Source organism: Barbus barbus (genome assembly GCF_936440315.1).
Source record: "Barbus barbus genome assembly, chromosome: 21".
Taxonomy (NCBI): Eukaryota; Metazoa; Chordata; class Actinopteri; order Cypriniformes; family Cyprinidae; genus Barbus; species Barbus barbus.
This window is the reverse complement of record NC_136749.1, coordinates 8424346-8439835: the sequence shown is the minus strand read 5'-3', so window position 1 is coordinate 8439835 and position 15490 is coordinate 8424346. Positions and strand designations below refer to the sequence as shown.

The following is a 15490-nucleotide window of genomic DNA, read 5'->3' as shown; positions in this document are numbered from 1 at the left end:
TGCATATAGGCCTAAATATGGTTGAATTGTCTAAATCAGCAGTTGTCAACCAGAGGGTCTCAGCCAACTTCCAAAGACCTCAAGATTACTTAAGAAAAAACAAACAAAAAATTTTAACCCCCTCTTCTTTTTTTCAGTGTTTTTATTTTTATTTTTTTTAAAAGAAGAAGCAGGGTTCTAAGATAAACCTGGATATATAAGGTAGCCTGATTTACTGGAAAAGACGTGTAAATTATTAAAATTAATAATTGCCTGCATGGGTTTTTTATATGATCGTATTCTTGTTATGCAGCGCTCTGAGAAAAAAATATCAGGTAAAAATATGATTGTAAATCAGATCGATGATTTAATAGGAATTGAGTAGAAATCAGGAATCAAAACATTTAAAAAAAAAAATCTAAAAACTGACAATAGGGGCCTTGGAGCCAAAAAGGTTTAGAACCACAATTCTAAATTATTGTTTCTCAGAAGAAGAGAGTGACAACCATATTTAACTGCAGTGTGTGTACAGTATGTGGCCTATAAGATACAGTCTTATACTCTACATATGACACCACAAATACAGACTCAGCAATTTCATGCATAACTGTGCCTTTGGGCACCGAGTGCCCTGTAGGAGCCCAGCAGGAGTTACATGGAAAGGGCTCAGTTTCATTCCACACCACAGTTTCATAGTCCTCAGCATCTACTCTAGTATAGCAGCCTTCATTAAAGATTTAGCTTGTACACCACAATTCTCTTGTTTTCTCATTTCAAGGACACTGTACAAGAAAAACAGTTTAGAAGCTTCATTACCTTAGCTTCATATCTAATTCACAGCTGCAGTTACCCTTCCTGAATGTACCACAGAAAGACTTGACGTACAAAGCTTAAGTTCTTCCACGTAAATGCTGGGTTTGTCCAATGCAGTTGTGACCACAGTGACAGATTTTGTTGATTATTTAGTGTCTAATTGTGTGACAATTCACCCATATTAAATATAATTAGACCAAGATCCCACTCCTGTATATTAAATATTAAATATCTTCTAATTGACTGTATCTGTGTGCCGTCGACAGCACATTAACATTCAGCATAGAAAGACAAATTACTTGTTGTTGAAATCTTATTGTATCGCATCTGGTAAGGACATAGCGTAAGTCTCTTCACAGTGATGGGCCTCTGCATGAGTCCTGCTTTGCAAATGACCATCTGGAATGTCTTCTCTCAGACACTCTGAGTATCGCTTAATCACAGTTCAAGGATTGTCAACTCTGATTAGGGAAATCGACTCAAAAACCCATGCAAATACACTTCCTCCTCTCATTTTAGCTGTCTTGCATATTGTACTTTCAGACACCGACATAAATGAGTCTGGACGATTCAAATCAAAGCAAAGGATTTCCATAAACCTTTTGTGTTTCTGACAATTCAGTAATTGTTTTTTTTTGTTTTTCAGTATAAGGGAATCTCTTGTAGTTATAGATCTCTATTAAGGCGCAGTTTCTTTTCTTGTATATGCTTGAGGAGGGCCTTGGCTCTTTGTTCTACGTGCCGGATGATAGATTTGAGTCCGGACGCCTCTCCTCTGCTCACCCAGAATTCCTGATCTACAGAGAGGGAGTGAAGGAGCATCTTCTCCAGACATCCAGATTGCAGAACTGAAACGGCACGCTCTGGAAACCTGCCAAACAACAAATACACTGTTGCACTAACATATCAATGTTTTGTACATATCAATCAGTCTTCTAAATTAGTTGCCAATTTTACCCAAATGGACTTGGGTCAACAAGTGTTTTATTCAAATGCACAATGTTAAGAAGTCATGGTTCAAATTTACAACAGTTGACAGTCCACATTTTTAACCATTAGGCCAGTATAAGCTAGTATAGACTGTATAAGTCTAGATATATTTTCACAAATATTAATACTTACTCATCAATACCTTCAACCAGTCTGAAGTTGAGGTTGTCTTGTGGTTGATGAGGTCTTCCTGCATTGTCAATAAAAACCAGTCTGGATGGCTCTGTCTTCCGAACCTATAAATAGAAGTTATAATATACAGCTTGTTTTGAGTAGATTCATGCTTATTTATATTATGTACAGTGGCTCTAAAGTATTTTATAAATTAAGTAAAGTATAAATTTGCCCCCCCCCCCCCCCCCATCATGTCATTTTAAACATTTGAAATTTATTTTGAAATGTATACCTTCAACATTTCCCACATTATTACAGTTTATTTGCTATGTTTTAGACATGACAAGAACTCAGAGTTAAACTGTATCAGAACAACTTCCTCTTGATAATGTCAGAGAACTTTGATAGAAAGGTATGTAATGGATTACAATCAACCAAAAATTCAGACTACTGTTAGTGTGACAGTATTTACACACAACTATCAATACTTTGTTGACCAATTACCAAGCAATGCTTAATCTTGTTCAGTCTGTGGTGTAAAAAGGTCGCATTAGCAATTAAAGAAAAACACTTAAGCAAAACATGGTCAGGTCAGTTGAGTTTTTCCACGTCTTGTGTTTGAATGCTTTAAACCAGGGTTCCTCAAATCTTGCCCTGGAGGGCCAATGCGCTGAAGAGTTTAGCTCCAACCCTGATCAAACTCACCTATCTGTGATTTTCTTATAATTCTGAAGACGTTGATTGGCATGCTCAGGTGTGTTTGATTAGGGTTAGAGCTAAACTCTGCAGGAAAGTGGATCTCATGGGCCAGATTTGAGGATCACTGCTTTAAACTTAAAAAGGCTTAAAAACACGTACAAATGATAAGCTTTTGTGACGATGCACAGCACTGGCCCGTCAACTGTCCTGAGCATCTTTTTAGCTACCTCATCTCATGAAAGTGTGTATAAATAAATGCCAAATAAAAATGAAAACTCATGGTATTGATATGCAAAAATGGACTTTGGCGTATGTATGCTGATGGGTAGGTGTAGGGTTGTGGGGTAGATGCGTATCATATGCACGCCAACAAATTTTGTATCATATGCACGCGAAAACTGCATTTTATATGCACGCCAAACACCAAAGTCCATTTTTACGTATCAATACCACGAGTTTTCGTTTTTATTTGGCATACTATATATATGCATTGCCAGTCGGTTGAGATCGCCAGGTGGGCCCACCTTAGCCATGGGACCCTCTAATCGTCACCACTTTTCACCCCACTAGCGACGGCCCTGCTTGTGTGACACACGAAAACAAACCTCATTGGTTCTTTGGGTCAAGCAAACACATTTGAGCTTCTGCTTACCAAATGTCATGAGCATTAATCAACGTTTATGAGATTAAAAGCCTAAATTAAATCTGTCCATCATATAAAGTGTCCGTGTCTCTTTAGGCTATTTTTAGACAACTTTTACAAAGTCCTTATGAACTTTTTGAATCGTCAACGTTTTGGTTGGATGGATACTCAATAGAGTGACAATAATCTCTCATGTTTCAATTTAAAATATATTAATTTGTGTTTTGAAGATGAACAAAAGCCTAATGGATTTGAAACAAAATAAGCGTATGACTGAATTTTCATTTCTGGGTAATTTAACCCTTTAAATTACACTTCAAAATCTTTGGAATTTCAATCTTAAGATTGAAACATCTTGCTTGCCATTGAAAAACCGGACTGGCATATAATAGCTTTTGTTTTCCAGTTCACATGCATGTTTAAGGGTTAGGGTTAAAAGAAAGAGCTACAGTAGTGTGAATTATACTGGTTGCAGTGTGCTCTGTAGGTTTTTCTAAGTGACAGGGAGAGATTTCTAAAACTGTGGAATGATTTTGTGGGCAAGTGATATTAAAACAGATGACTTTTGCAGACTGGCTCCAAAAACCTAAACCACAACCACATTGGGGCTCCATTTCTCCAGCTCTCTGAGCACTATCAGATAATGGCAACAGAACCAATCTAAAGGCTCCCACGGAAACCGATTGCCTTGACTCATTTTAGCTGTCTCACTTAATTAAGTTGGGTTTCTAACTCACAGTTTGAGTGTGAGCTCACTTTACGTAGATCTTGAGAGCTGTTGGAAAGTTATTACTTTTGATATTGGAAAGCAGAATGAAGGGGAAAAATGTTCTACACTCTCCTGGAAGAAAACGAATACTTGCCAGCTATGTGTGACCTTGTCATGAGGTCAGTCAATACAACTTGATGAAAAAAGGCAACTGCTTCAAGTTTCACTGAAGTCATAGTGTCATCATTTATGCATGTTTACCCTCTTCAAAGTCAAATATAGTACTGATCTTGCTAAAGCTCAAGCACTATATATATATATATATATATATATATATATATATATGTATATGCGTGTGTGTGTGTGTGTGTGTGTGTGTAGATAATGTGAGATGGACTCTGAGAGTTGGACTGGATATTGGATGTCCAGTATTGATGTTATTATTGGATAATCTGAAAAATCACCAAGATTTGCTTTACCAGGATGTGCACCAGATTTAAGTCCTTTGGGTTTCCACATTTGACATGAAGCAAGTTTTCTACACAGAGTTCTGATGGGTCTGGTCTGAAACCACAGCAAGACCGGTCTAGTCTGTCATTCACCTGGAGAAAACAACAAATTAATCACGTTTAAAAAATGAAAAACTTAATTCATTTATGTAAGTCATTCACAAATAGGCTTTTAAACCAAATCTTTTAAAAGCTCTTAAATTATAAACCTGGGTAAAGTAATATTTTACATTATTTTCAAAGGGGGTTAGATTGAACAGCTTGTCTTTTGCTCATGTTTCATGATTTCAGTTCGAGTCTAGTCATATATATATATATATATATATATATATATATATATATATATATATATATAGCAGGTTCTCTACTTTGGTTTCCTGTTTCACGTCATGTGACCTCCTATTCCTGATTGTTCCTCATGCCATGTTTTCATTGGTCCATTGTCTTGCTGTCTCATTATTAATTCTGTTCTCTCATTGGTTCATATTCCATTTTGTCATTGATTGTTCACACAAAATTGTGAAACCTGAGTATACTCAGGATTACTTACTAACCATAGTATATAAACAGTTTTAAAACTCAATTTTCCTTTATCAAGGCAGGCAACTAAATCTGCAGCGCAGAGAGTCTTAGGAGATTACAATACTGTGGTTTATCTTTTCTCATAACATTTAACTACATTACTCCTCTTTGGCTCATATTTGTGCTGGGACCACACTGTGGGTGAGAAGTTAAGGTGAGATGTGACCCTGTGGTGCAGTAAGTATATGTCTTACCAGCTCATTCCCAGTTAGAACACCTTCCCTCCCTCTGAAACTCCACAGGCCATACTGACACACCACTGCTATATTTCACACTGTAAAGTGAACCGGGTCTGATCTCAGAACAACTGAGATTCCCTGAAGACGGAGCTGGGTAATAATGTTGGAAAGGCATTTAAATACATTTTTCCCTTGAACTTTAAATGTTTTGAAGGATTTAAAGGTTTAAAGTTCAAACCCCCATAAAATGATGAATATTTAGTCATCATTTACTTTTTTAAATTAAATTTTTTAAATCTTGTCTCATTTTTTGTTGAACCTGACAAGACACAAGTGCAAAAGAGACTTGAGGGTAGAGAGGAAGATTCAAATAATAAAAGAAAATGTCTCTTGTCTACATGCTGATATTATACTAAAAATAATAATATTTTTAAAATGAGCTCGGTGTCTGTGACATCTGATGTCAGTTGCAATCACATACACAATACACATTGTGTTCTTGCCGCACATCATACTCAAATCTGTGCTCTCTTTTCTCATAGAGCCAGCACTGTGATCACAGAACCTTAGGTCTCGCTTACGTAATGCTCTAGCCCAATGCTGCTGGTGAACCATGGTGAATGCCACAGAGCAATTCTGTTGAAGACATTTCCATGTCACAGCCCATGAATATTATGAATCATGTGACCTTTTGTTCAGAAACCAATGCAATTATCTTTGCCAGTGGTGTGTATTATTTTGGGTTTATATAGGTCTTTATGCATACTGCTAAACAAGCATTTTTTAGCAAAAATTTTAACAAAAATACTGTAGTTACAAATTATATTAGCATATTTAGAATAACAATTTGTTAAAAAAAAAATGCATTAATTTCAGAATTTGCTTGACAGCAGTGCTTGAGCTATAATGATCTTAATGATTTCGGTTTCAAAAATAAAATAACAAAATATGGGTTTTTTGTTGTATCGGTATCGGTATCAGAATCGGCCAATAGTTGTTTGTTAAAATCTGTATCGGCCTAAAAAATCCTATTGGTGCATCCCTACTTATTTGTCCACACAAGTATAATCCATTTTATGAGCTCATAAAAAGTGCTTAAAATAGAAGTCATGACACATATTTATCCATATCAGGGCTTAATTTAAATCAAATTATGATTCATATGCCTAAAAAACTCATGGTAAATTAAGAAGTTCTTAAAAGGTTAAGAGAAAATATTGGAACACTAAATTATTAAAATGAAAGGGAAAATTTAATTGATTTATAAATGTAATTAACAACAGATGAAGTGATTTACCAGCCTAAAAGTGCAGTCATATTTACTGTCGTTTGAATCATTTTTGTGGGCAAAATCTAGTCATTTGGTCATGTTAATTAGCCACACTGACCAAAAGCTGAACTATCGTTAAACTCGACAATGGAAAATGTACTTTTTTGCACATCAAATTTTATTAATATCATGGTACCTTAAAGGCATTAGGGAAACATCAAAAAGATTTCACTGGCAAAGTAGGTCCATAACCATTGTCAATAGTGTAGCGTTGCATGAAGCATCACTTACTCAGGCCACTTCCAAACTAAGTGGCTTTATACTGGTAAATGTAAAAGTGAATCCAATATGAAATCGATTGGTTTTGGATATCACAAAACAAAATGTATAAAAAGTGTTGCAATTCTTCCCCCACACAACAAAGGCTGATTAGTATATTTAATTTGCTGTCCTATAACTATGTATGATTATATGGTTAGTTGCATTGTATTATCTGCATTATCTTACTTCCTGCCATCTGAGATCCTATCAGGCCAGACCTTTGGCCCACCAGTTGAGAACCACTGATCTACATTTCAGAGCAGCACACAGAAGAACTAGTGTTTCCCATGGTGAGAGTGAGTGTGTCCTTCACACTGTCCTGTGCTTAAGGGTGTGAGGTTTCACATCAGTGCCATCAGAGGTGCTAAATGAATAGAGAGGAACAAGTGTTCAAGGGTCCCAGTCAGCAATTTCACCAAATCAATACAACGCTATTAGCTGTTGGCCATGTTACAGCTATCGACTTTTCTTCTAAGATCTAATGTATTATTCATGGACCATCCATACTCCCACTTTTTCACAGTAAAGAGTTTTCACACACACAGATAATTCTAACAAATTCATGAAGAACATTCATAAGCACTTGCAATTACACATTCTTGGGCACGCAGCATTAGTCTACAGTATGTCTGCCATCAAGTCATTTTTTCACACATGATTTGGCCTGATTTTTAATCAAGCAGGAAGATAAGTTTTACAGTGCTGTAAATTATATGTAAAATGCATAGAATGAAGTGCTAATTTGCCAAAGATATAGCAAGTTTATGGTTCCAAGGAGTCAAAGCACGTTAAAAAAGTAGATAAAAAAATAATAATAAAATGTGCTAAAACAATGCCATAATGATGAATTTGTTTCTTATAAACATGCAGCTTTTCAATTCACGGGACATTAAATGATAGGAGTTGTGTTGATTACTTGTGGATTATTGTGATGTTTTTATCAGCTGTTTGAACTCTCATTCTGATGGCACCCATTCACTACACTGGTGAAAAACTGATGTACTGTAATGCTAAATTTCTCAAATCTGCTCTAATTAAAAAACTAACTCATCTGCATCTTGAATGGCCTGAAGGTGAGTATGCTTATGAACTGTTCTTTTAATGTCTCCAGGCAAGTATAAAATTTTTTTTTTTTTTTTTTACTGCTCTATATTTTATTGTTTGAGTGTTTGAACCTTCATTCTGACGGCACCCATTCACTGCACTGGTGAGAACGTGCAATGTACTGTAAAATTTCTAAATTTCTCAAATCTCTTCCAATTACTGCTCTATATATTATTATTGTGTTATTGGTGTTTTTAGTCATTTAGTTGTAAAGCACATTGGTTAAAATGGTTGTAGTAAATAGTGCTATATAAATAAAATTACCATTGCCATTATTACTACAAGTCATGGTACATTTCAAGAGCACCAGCTAATGCAACTGCCAAGATTCAGTGTCAGTGTGTTATTTGATTTGTGCATTTGTAAAGATTATCCTAAAATCATAAAATTATAGGAAGTTTAACCCTATCAGTTTCAACCTGTTTATTAGAAAGGATGCATGCATTTTCCTTCATTAATTGTTCACAATTTTAATTAAGTGTCACCATGACAACTATGGTTCTTGAAAATAATAAAAACAGCGCAACTATGGGGAGTAAAAAGTGAAGAAGCGGAAGAAAAGAAGAAAGTGTAAAATTCATCCTCTAAACATGCTAATGAGGTGATACTGAATCACAATCCTCATGTGCTCTTCAAAATTAGAGATATAATCACACACAGTGAATGAAAGTCTCAGTGGGACACAGTCTCATAAGATTAAATCATTTGTCTAGTTTTAAGGTCTATAAGAGGACAAACTTAGATTACAAGAGAAATTGTTAATATTTTAAATTTTTTCCAACCTGCAATGATCAAATGTCATTTCCACCACATCTCAATATACAGCTGTTATTTAAAAATAGAATAACTTATGCCACTCAAGAATTGTGTGAGATCATTTTTGTAACTAGTTTTACCAGTTTTTCCACAATGTACAATAATTATACATTTGTCAATGAGATAAATTAACTGCCCTAAGGACCAAATGCTGAACTGTACACCTGTCACACTCTGAAATGTTATTTTGTTTTGGGTAAGAGAGAAAATATTTGAAAATAAATATAACTTAACTTGAATTTTTATATTAAGTAGAGCATGACTTAAGTAGAGAACTTTTTAAATATTTTAAAAAAATGTGTGGTGATGGAAATGGATTAACGTGAATGTAGAGAAACAGTAGAGATATTTATTAGAAGAAGTCTTAAATTCATTACACTCATTAAACTCAATTCACAAACTCATTAAACATATCAATTGTACTTTGTAACCATAAATGACAGAGGCAGTGTGGTGGAAATGACTGTGGTGGAAATGACATTTCTGTAGTTTGTTTGTGAAAAAAAAAATGGAAGATAGCTTCACTGATTAGCTTTGAATTAATACTTAGTATTTCATGTATGCAAAATACTCTTATTTAACTTATAATGATTTTTAAAAACACCCTTGAAGGTACAGCATGTTTGGAAATGACGTAGAATAAATATATGAACTGATTAAGCAATATTTAACTTGATTTTTCTTTATTTGTTGTTGATGAAAATTTAAATGACCCCATGTCCAACATGTGTCACACTGAACAATCTTTCACACAAACTTTTGAAAAGGACATTACAGTGTTGACACCAATACTGTTCGACAGCTATATTTTGTATAAAAAGTAATATTGATAGTGGTCTCACATTAAATACTATAATGTACTTAAAACCATCTAAGATGGCGCCGCAAATGGCAGCTACTGCTTTGCTCTTCAGTGTTTGTACTGTTTTTGTTTCTCAAATACGATCATTTTTTACCAGGAATGATCTGCTGAACATATGGCAGAACACACCACAAAATCTTTTACTGGATTTTGACTATTCAGACGTTTTGCTGGACATTGTAGTTGGCGGAGCCGTAGCGCTGGTCAAACACTTCGGGAAGACGCGCAAACGGGGGAAGCGAGCCGGCGTGCTCGTGAAGCTTCATCAGCCCGGATTTCTAATGCCGTTGCCTAGCATCCATCTGGCGAATCTCCGCTCTCTACCCAACAAAACGGACGAACTCTTTCTGCTCTCCCGGACAAACAAGGATTTTTGTAACTCTGCTGCACTGTGTTTCACAGAAACCTGGCTGAATGGCGACATACCGGACATCTGGCTAACTTCTAGCTAATCAGAGCAGATCGGGACGCGGAATAAATGCCAGTTGTTTTATATATATATATATATATATAATAAATAACATTATATATACTATAAAATTAAACTATTGAGCTTGACTATGTATGTTTGCACTATAGTTTCTAGCCCCTTTCGCAGCGCTTTAGTTCCAGAACTAAAAGTACAGCACTAAAGTTCTGGGACGATTTTGCGCGAACTATTTCCCAGTACCATTTAAAGGGTTGCATTCGCACTGACCTGACGTAAGCCGGTCGACAGTGAAGTCATTTGTGCGCGGCGTTCCTGCGGTAAGAAAGGGCCTTATGTTAGTACTATGTGCGTACCTTCTGTGCTAGAAGTTCCTGTCATCAAATCAAATTCCTTGTGTGTGTAAACATATTTAAAGCTCTTTCTGATTCTGAAAAAGACCATTAGAGAATAGTTTAGAGCAGGGGTGTCAAACTCAGTTCCTGGATGGCCGGAGCCCTGCAGAGTTTAGATGCAATCCTAATTAAACACACCTGATCCAGCTAATCAAGTCATTTAAGCTTATTTGCAAACTACATGGTTTGTGTGTTGTAGCAGGATTGGAACTAAAGGGCTGCAGCCCTCCAGGAACTGAGTTTGACACCCCTGGTTTAGAGCATATGTTAGACACATGTAGTCTACGTGATTATCTTAAAATAGGATTTATTTTAAAAAGTAGGGACAAGACAAGTCAGCATATATCATTTAATGATATTTTCAATAAAACCTAAATCTCTGTAAATTTTTATCCTTTTTATAACCTGCCAAATCTGTGATGGGTTGATGACAGCTTACAAAATCCCAGACAGGAAAAAATATAGATAACATGCTTGCTAACATGCTCCTCACAATAAGGCTGTGAGGGGATAATTAAACAAAGCTAAATCACAGTTTCATTAATTGCATGCCAAACCCACACATTCAATTAGATGCAACCCTTCGTTATTTTAAACCTGTCTTTGATTCAGCTGAGTATTAACTGCCTGGTTATCAATTACAATCATTGTTTTAAACAACTAGGTTGACTAGGTCATGAACTCACACCGGTGAGTGCATTTTTTTAATTAAAAATCATTTGAAGAGCTATCAGGAGAAAGGAGACAAGGAAGAACAGAAAAACACTGTCTTATGATGTGAATCTGATTATCTGATGTGAAGTTTTAAGTATGATTAATGATTTCTTACTTTCCTTTAAGCTTGTTGCTAATTCACTTGCATTAATGTAGTCAGCAGTGGTGTTCTTTCTCATCTTAATGTGTCTGAATTTTTATATTTTTCATAAAGATTTCAAGGTTCAACAGAGATTTGAACTGTGGTGACTCTCCTACGAGAACTGAATCAGACATACTTTCTTGATGTTTCATGTGTGACTGTTTGCTGCAGATGTCACACTTTCATTGCACACTTTCATCTCCAGACTTAATGTTGAATTTGTCTAGTTTGTCAACTTTAAACCTATTATACAAGTTAAAGTTAGTTTAAATCTCTGACTGAATGAGCATCCAAACCAACCCAACAATCGTGGCTCAACCAGTGATTTGAGTTTGAGGCACTACTTTCTGCTAGTCTAACCAATGAACTGTTCAGAAAACAAGTTTACAACCCAAAATGCTAAAATCACTCACTTAACCTTTAAGAGAGTCTGTTTTAAGCTGGAAAAATGCCAATGCTAAAATGGAAAACATGAATTACTTTAAATACCAGGCTTGGCAGGTAGGCCTTTATGTACTTGGCAGCACCCTAAATTTTGTGACTCATAGAAGAGATTCTAACCACAGTGGTCACATACATCGTTTAAATATATATAAACTAGTGTCATATAACCTAGTAACCCTTTAAACTTAAATTAGTAACCATTTTGATTTCATGGTCTACATATCCCAATCTTTTAAAAGATCTAGGATTTCAATCCTGCTTCAGGGGACCCACTGTCCTGTATATTTGCAAGCTTACTTCCTAGCCTGTGATTCTTCAAGAGATTCTGAAAGCCTTGATTAGCTGTTTCAGGGGTGTTTGATTAGGGTTATAGCTAAACTCTGTAGGGTAGTGGCTCCCGAGGAAAAGAGTTAAGCCCAGAACACACCAAGCCAACGGTCGGCCATCTGACAGTTTAAGTTTTCTCAGTGTGTTCCACAACGTCGGCTGAAGCTGGTCCTCGTCGGCTTTCTTTCGGCCGTTTCGACATGTTGAATCGGCGTCGGAGCTCATCGGTCAGTCGGGCCATCTGATCATTCTGATTGGCGAATCAGTGCACGAGAAAGGTGCAGAATGGACGTTTTACTTGGCTGTCGTGCATTTGTCGCCAATAGTTCGTTGGCATTGGCTCGGTGTGTTCTGGGCTTTAGGGTTAGGGTTAGGACCTAAGAACCTTGGTTATAAGATAATCATATATTTTTTGCAATATACATATGCAATTTACTCTCATTAAATATATAATAACACATTATACTCAAAAGTTTGTGCAAACAAAATATCAATTTTAATGATGCTTCTTACCTGCAGCAGGAAGTCAAACAAGGCAAGCCTCCCCCACTCTGAATGATGAACCCCCACACAGGTTGTAAAGTTCAGTGGCACCCGAGTACCACACCTGCTCTGAAGTAGAGTCTGATATTGTGGCCAAGTGAGTGAGAAAGAGTTTTGGTCATTCTCAGCATCAGACAGATGTTGGATGCTGGGATCCCACCATATCACTGGTCTGGGAGATCCATTGGTGTACTTGTATGGTAGAATCTCACTGTGGAATGTTCTCAACACTGCGGGCAAGCTCCGGTTCAGACCCAGAACTCTGTCCAGGTGAAAGGCAAACACCTCAAACCAGTCATTGGGACGTTTTATGAGAGCACAGCTTCCTGTCTCACAGCATGTGATATGATTGTCCCCTGCAGGAGCAAAGATGTCTTTTTTCTCACTAAATTCAACCTGAAGCACTTGTCCATGGCCCGGAAGCCTGGCTTTACTCAACACAGTGCCTTTGGATAGAAGTCCCATCTTTTTTATATCATCCTCACTGAACCAGGGTAGAGACTCTGCTTTGGTTTGGTTCCAGTTTTCAATGAAAGTCTCATCGGAGACCCTCTTACACCAGTCATTGGCCAAATTCTTGATGCCAGCCTCTTCTGGAATCCTGTCTTTGGTTTTTGCTCGGAATTTGGGCCTCTTCCTCTCAAAGGGTCTTGCTTGTCTTTCATGTGTTCCTGCCTCTCCAGGGGCCTGTTTCAGTTTTACCACCTGCTGTGCATCAGAGAACTGCCCCAAAAGCCTCTTTGCTTTGACTTCAGCTGGAGTGCATTTGTGCCTGCATGTCTTGTTGTTTGGGTGGAGGCTTTGGATGCTGGCAGGCTTAGGGAATGCTGGGTCATGTCTGGAGTGAAGAAGACGGATGGTTGGTTCGGAGTTACTGCTATTTCCTAGTTTAACGGCTCGCCCTCTTTTGGCACCAGCTGCAAATGCTGTGACTGGATGCTTGTTTATGTTCTGCAGATATCGTTCCTTTTTGTTTGCTTTACTTTCTGCAGGCTTTTCAGTTGACGCTGTTTTTCCAGAGTAAAATGATAGCTGGTGATGGTTGACCATTAGGAGATGTTTAGCAGAATCTTTCGTTTCAGGATTCTTCCAGGTTTTGCTGTGTTCACATGAAGACGTTGGAAGATAATGTCTCAGAGACAACTTCTCGACCAACCTGCTGGGTTTGTTATTGCGGGGGCCCCTTACGTTCAGTCTGCTCTGCTCAGATGGGAAGGGAGGAAGGGTGTATATCATCACCACCGATAGACTGAAGAGAAACAGGAAGACCACCACAAACCGACATTTTAGTCTGAACTTCAACCACACTCTTAAAGCCTGCAAGACACAGCAGAGAAGGCAGTGGTAAAGACAAATGGTACAGTAAAGTGAGCAAGCCAATCGTAAATGTCAAAGAGAAAAGGCTTTGTAAACAAGAAATGCAGTTTGAATTTCGTGGACGTTAGGGTAATCTAAATGAGGGAATACTTTTAGAGATCTGGATTTTGAATACACATGCTTACGATTCATTTCACCCATTTCCATATGTGGTTAAGATTGACTTTGTGGCTTTAGGCTAGAGATTTTCCATATGTGTCCAATTCTGTTGTGCACTTCAGGTTCTACACTGTCAGACTGGAATGTAGACAGGATCTTTCACAGCTGTTTGTTTTACGGAGATATGTTGGAGAATTAATCAGCCTGATTATGGAAAGTTTGATTCAAGATTATTCTTATAATATTCTTAACATGACTGATTAAACACGGTCTTGGAGAATGTCACTGTATGTTGGCTTGTTTTTAGCTGCATTCTCTAATTTTCCTGCCCCAGCCTTGACCCATTCTAAATTGGGCGAAGCCTGTCATTTAAGGTTTAGAAGAGGTACCAATCATCCCCAAATTGTACACACAACTGTGAAAAGTAAAATATAGCTTGAAATGGTTACTGAAAATTAAAACGTTTGTTGACTGTGACAGTGTTAGGCGAACTTAGCTTAAAAAGCTACAAGCTGAAGTAACCAAACAAGAGTGAAGCTCTTTTGAAAAAGTACAAGTTACTAGTAAAACGTAGCTGACTAAAGATATTTAAAGGGATAATTTCTTTTAAACATATAACCATACTTTCATATTATGTATGTACTGGAAAATATACTCACTAGTTTGTTATGCTACTGACAAATATATAGTTATTCCACAACATTAGAGTGAAAATGCAGTTTTAGAAAAGTGTATATATTTAGGAAACCTTCGAAAATATGCATGCATATAACCTATAAAATATATTACTTAATAACATAATATATGTTTGATATTAATCCTGTTTGTAGACATTACAATCTCAATAGAAAAGGCATAAATATGTGTATGTCCGTTAATACTATAAACCATGATACCTAAATGTAATGTATTTCCACATATATCTGGATGCTGAACAGAAAAGAAATTTCTCAGTACTGTGAGATCTCTCCCTCCCGGCTGACATTTTTATGACTTTAGCAGATAGCACCTGTGAAAGACTTCTATTATGCTTTAGTCTAAAGAATGCCTTGTGTGCAGTTTCACAAGGCTAAGAAGTAGCACACCGCCTGCGACAGGTTAGGGCCTGTTTGATTGCTAACTTACACAAAAAAAGTGAATATTTCTTTGAAGGCAAGTGGATATCTAGGTCATAATTATGCATGAGGAGATCATGCAGATTTCTAGTTGATACCAGGTTCAGTATGTAGGATTTCATCTGCATCCGATAATCATCTGCATCTTGTCCACTGGTTATTTATCATAAAAATAAAAAAAAAACAAATTTCAAAAGGTTTTTGCGTCGCTTTTTGACGCTCAAGGTACCCCTTTAGCGTCACTTTTCGACGTGAAGGGAAGGTAATTTTTTTAAATAGGAAACACTTAGCGTATATTAATCATTTTTAAATAAATT

General features: G+C 36.8%; 1 protein-coding gene across 1 annotated transcript; it reads right to left on the bottom strand.

The window, feature by feature from the left end:
• Positions 1-330: 330 nt before the first annotated feature.
• Positions 331-15175, bottom strand: gask1a (golgi associated kinase 1A). The gene is made up of 4 exons (XM_079444268.1): positions 12553-15175; positions 4427-4549; positions 1915-2018; positions 331-1663 (listed from the first exon to the last, which is right to left on the bottom strand). Exons 1-4 carry the CDS (start codon positions 13816-13818, stop codon positions 1459-1461), a joined length of 1698 nt encoding a protein of 565 aa, XP_079300394.1. The 5' UTR covers positions 13819-15175; the 3' UTR covers positions 331-1458.
• Positions 15176-15490: the final 315 nt, after the last annotated feature.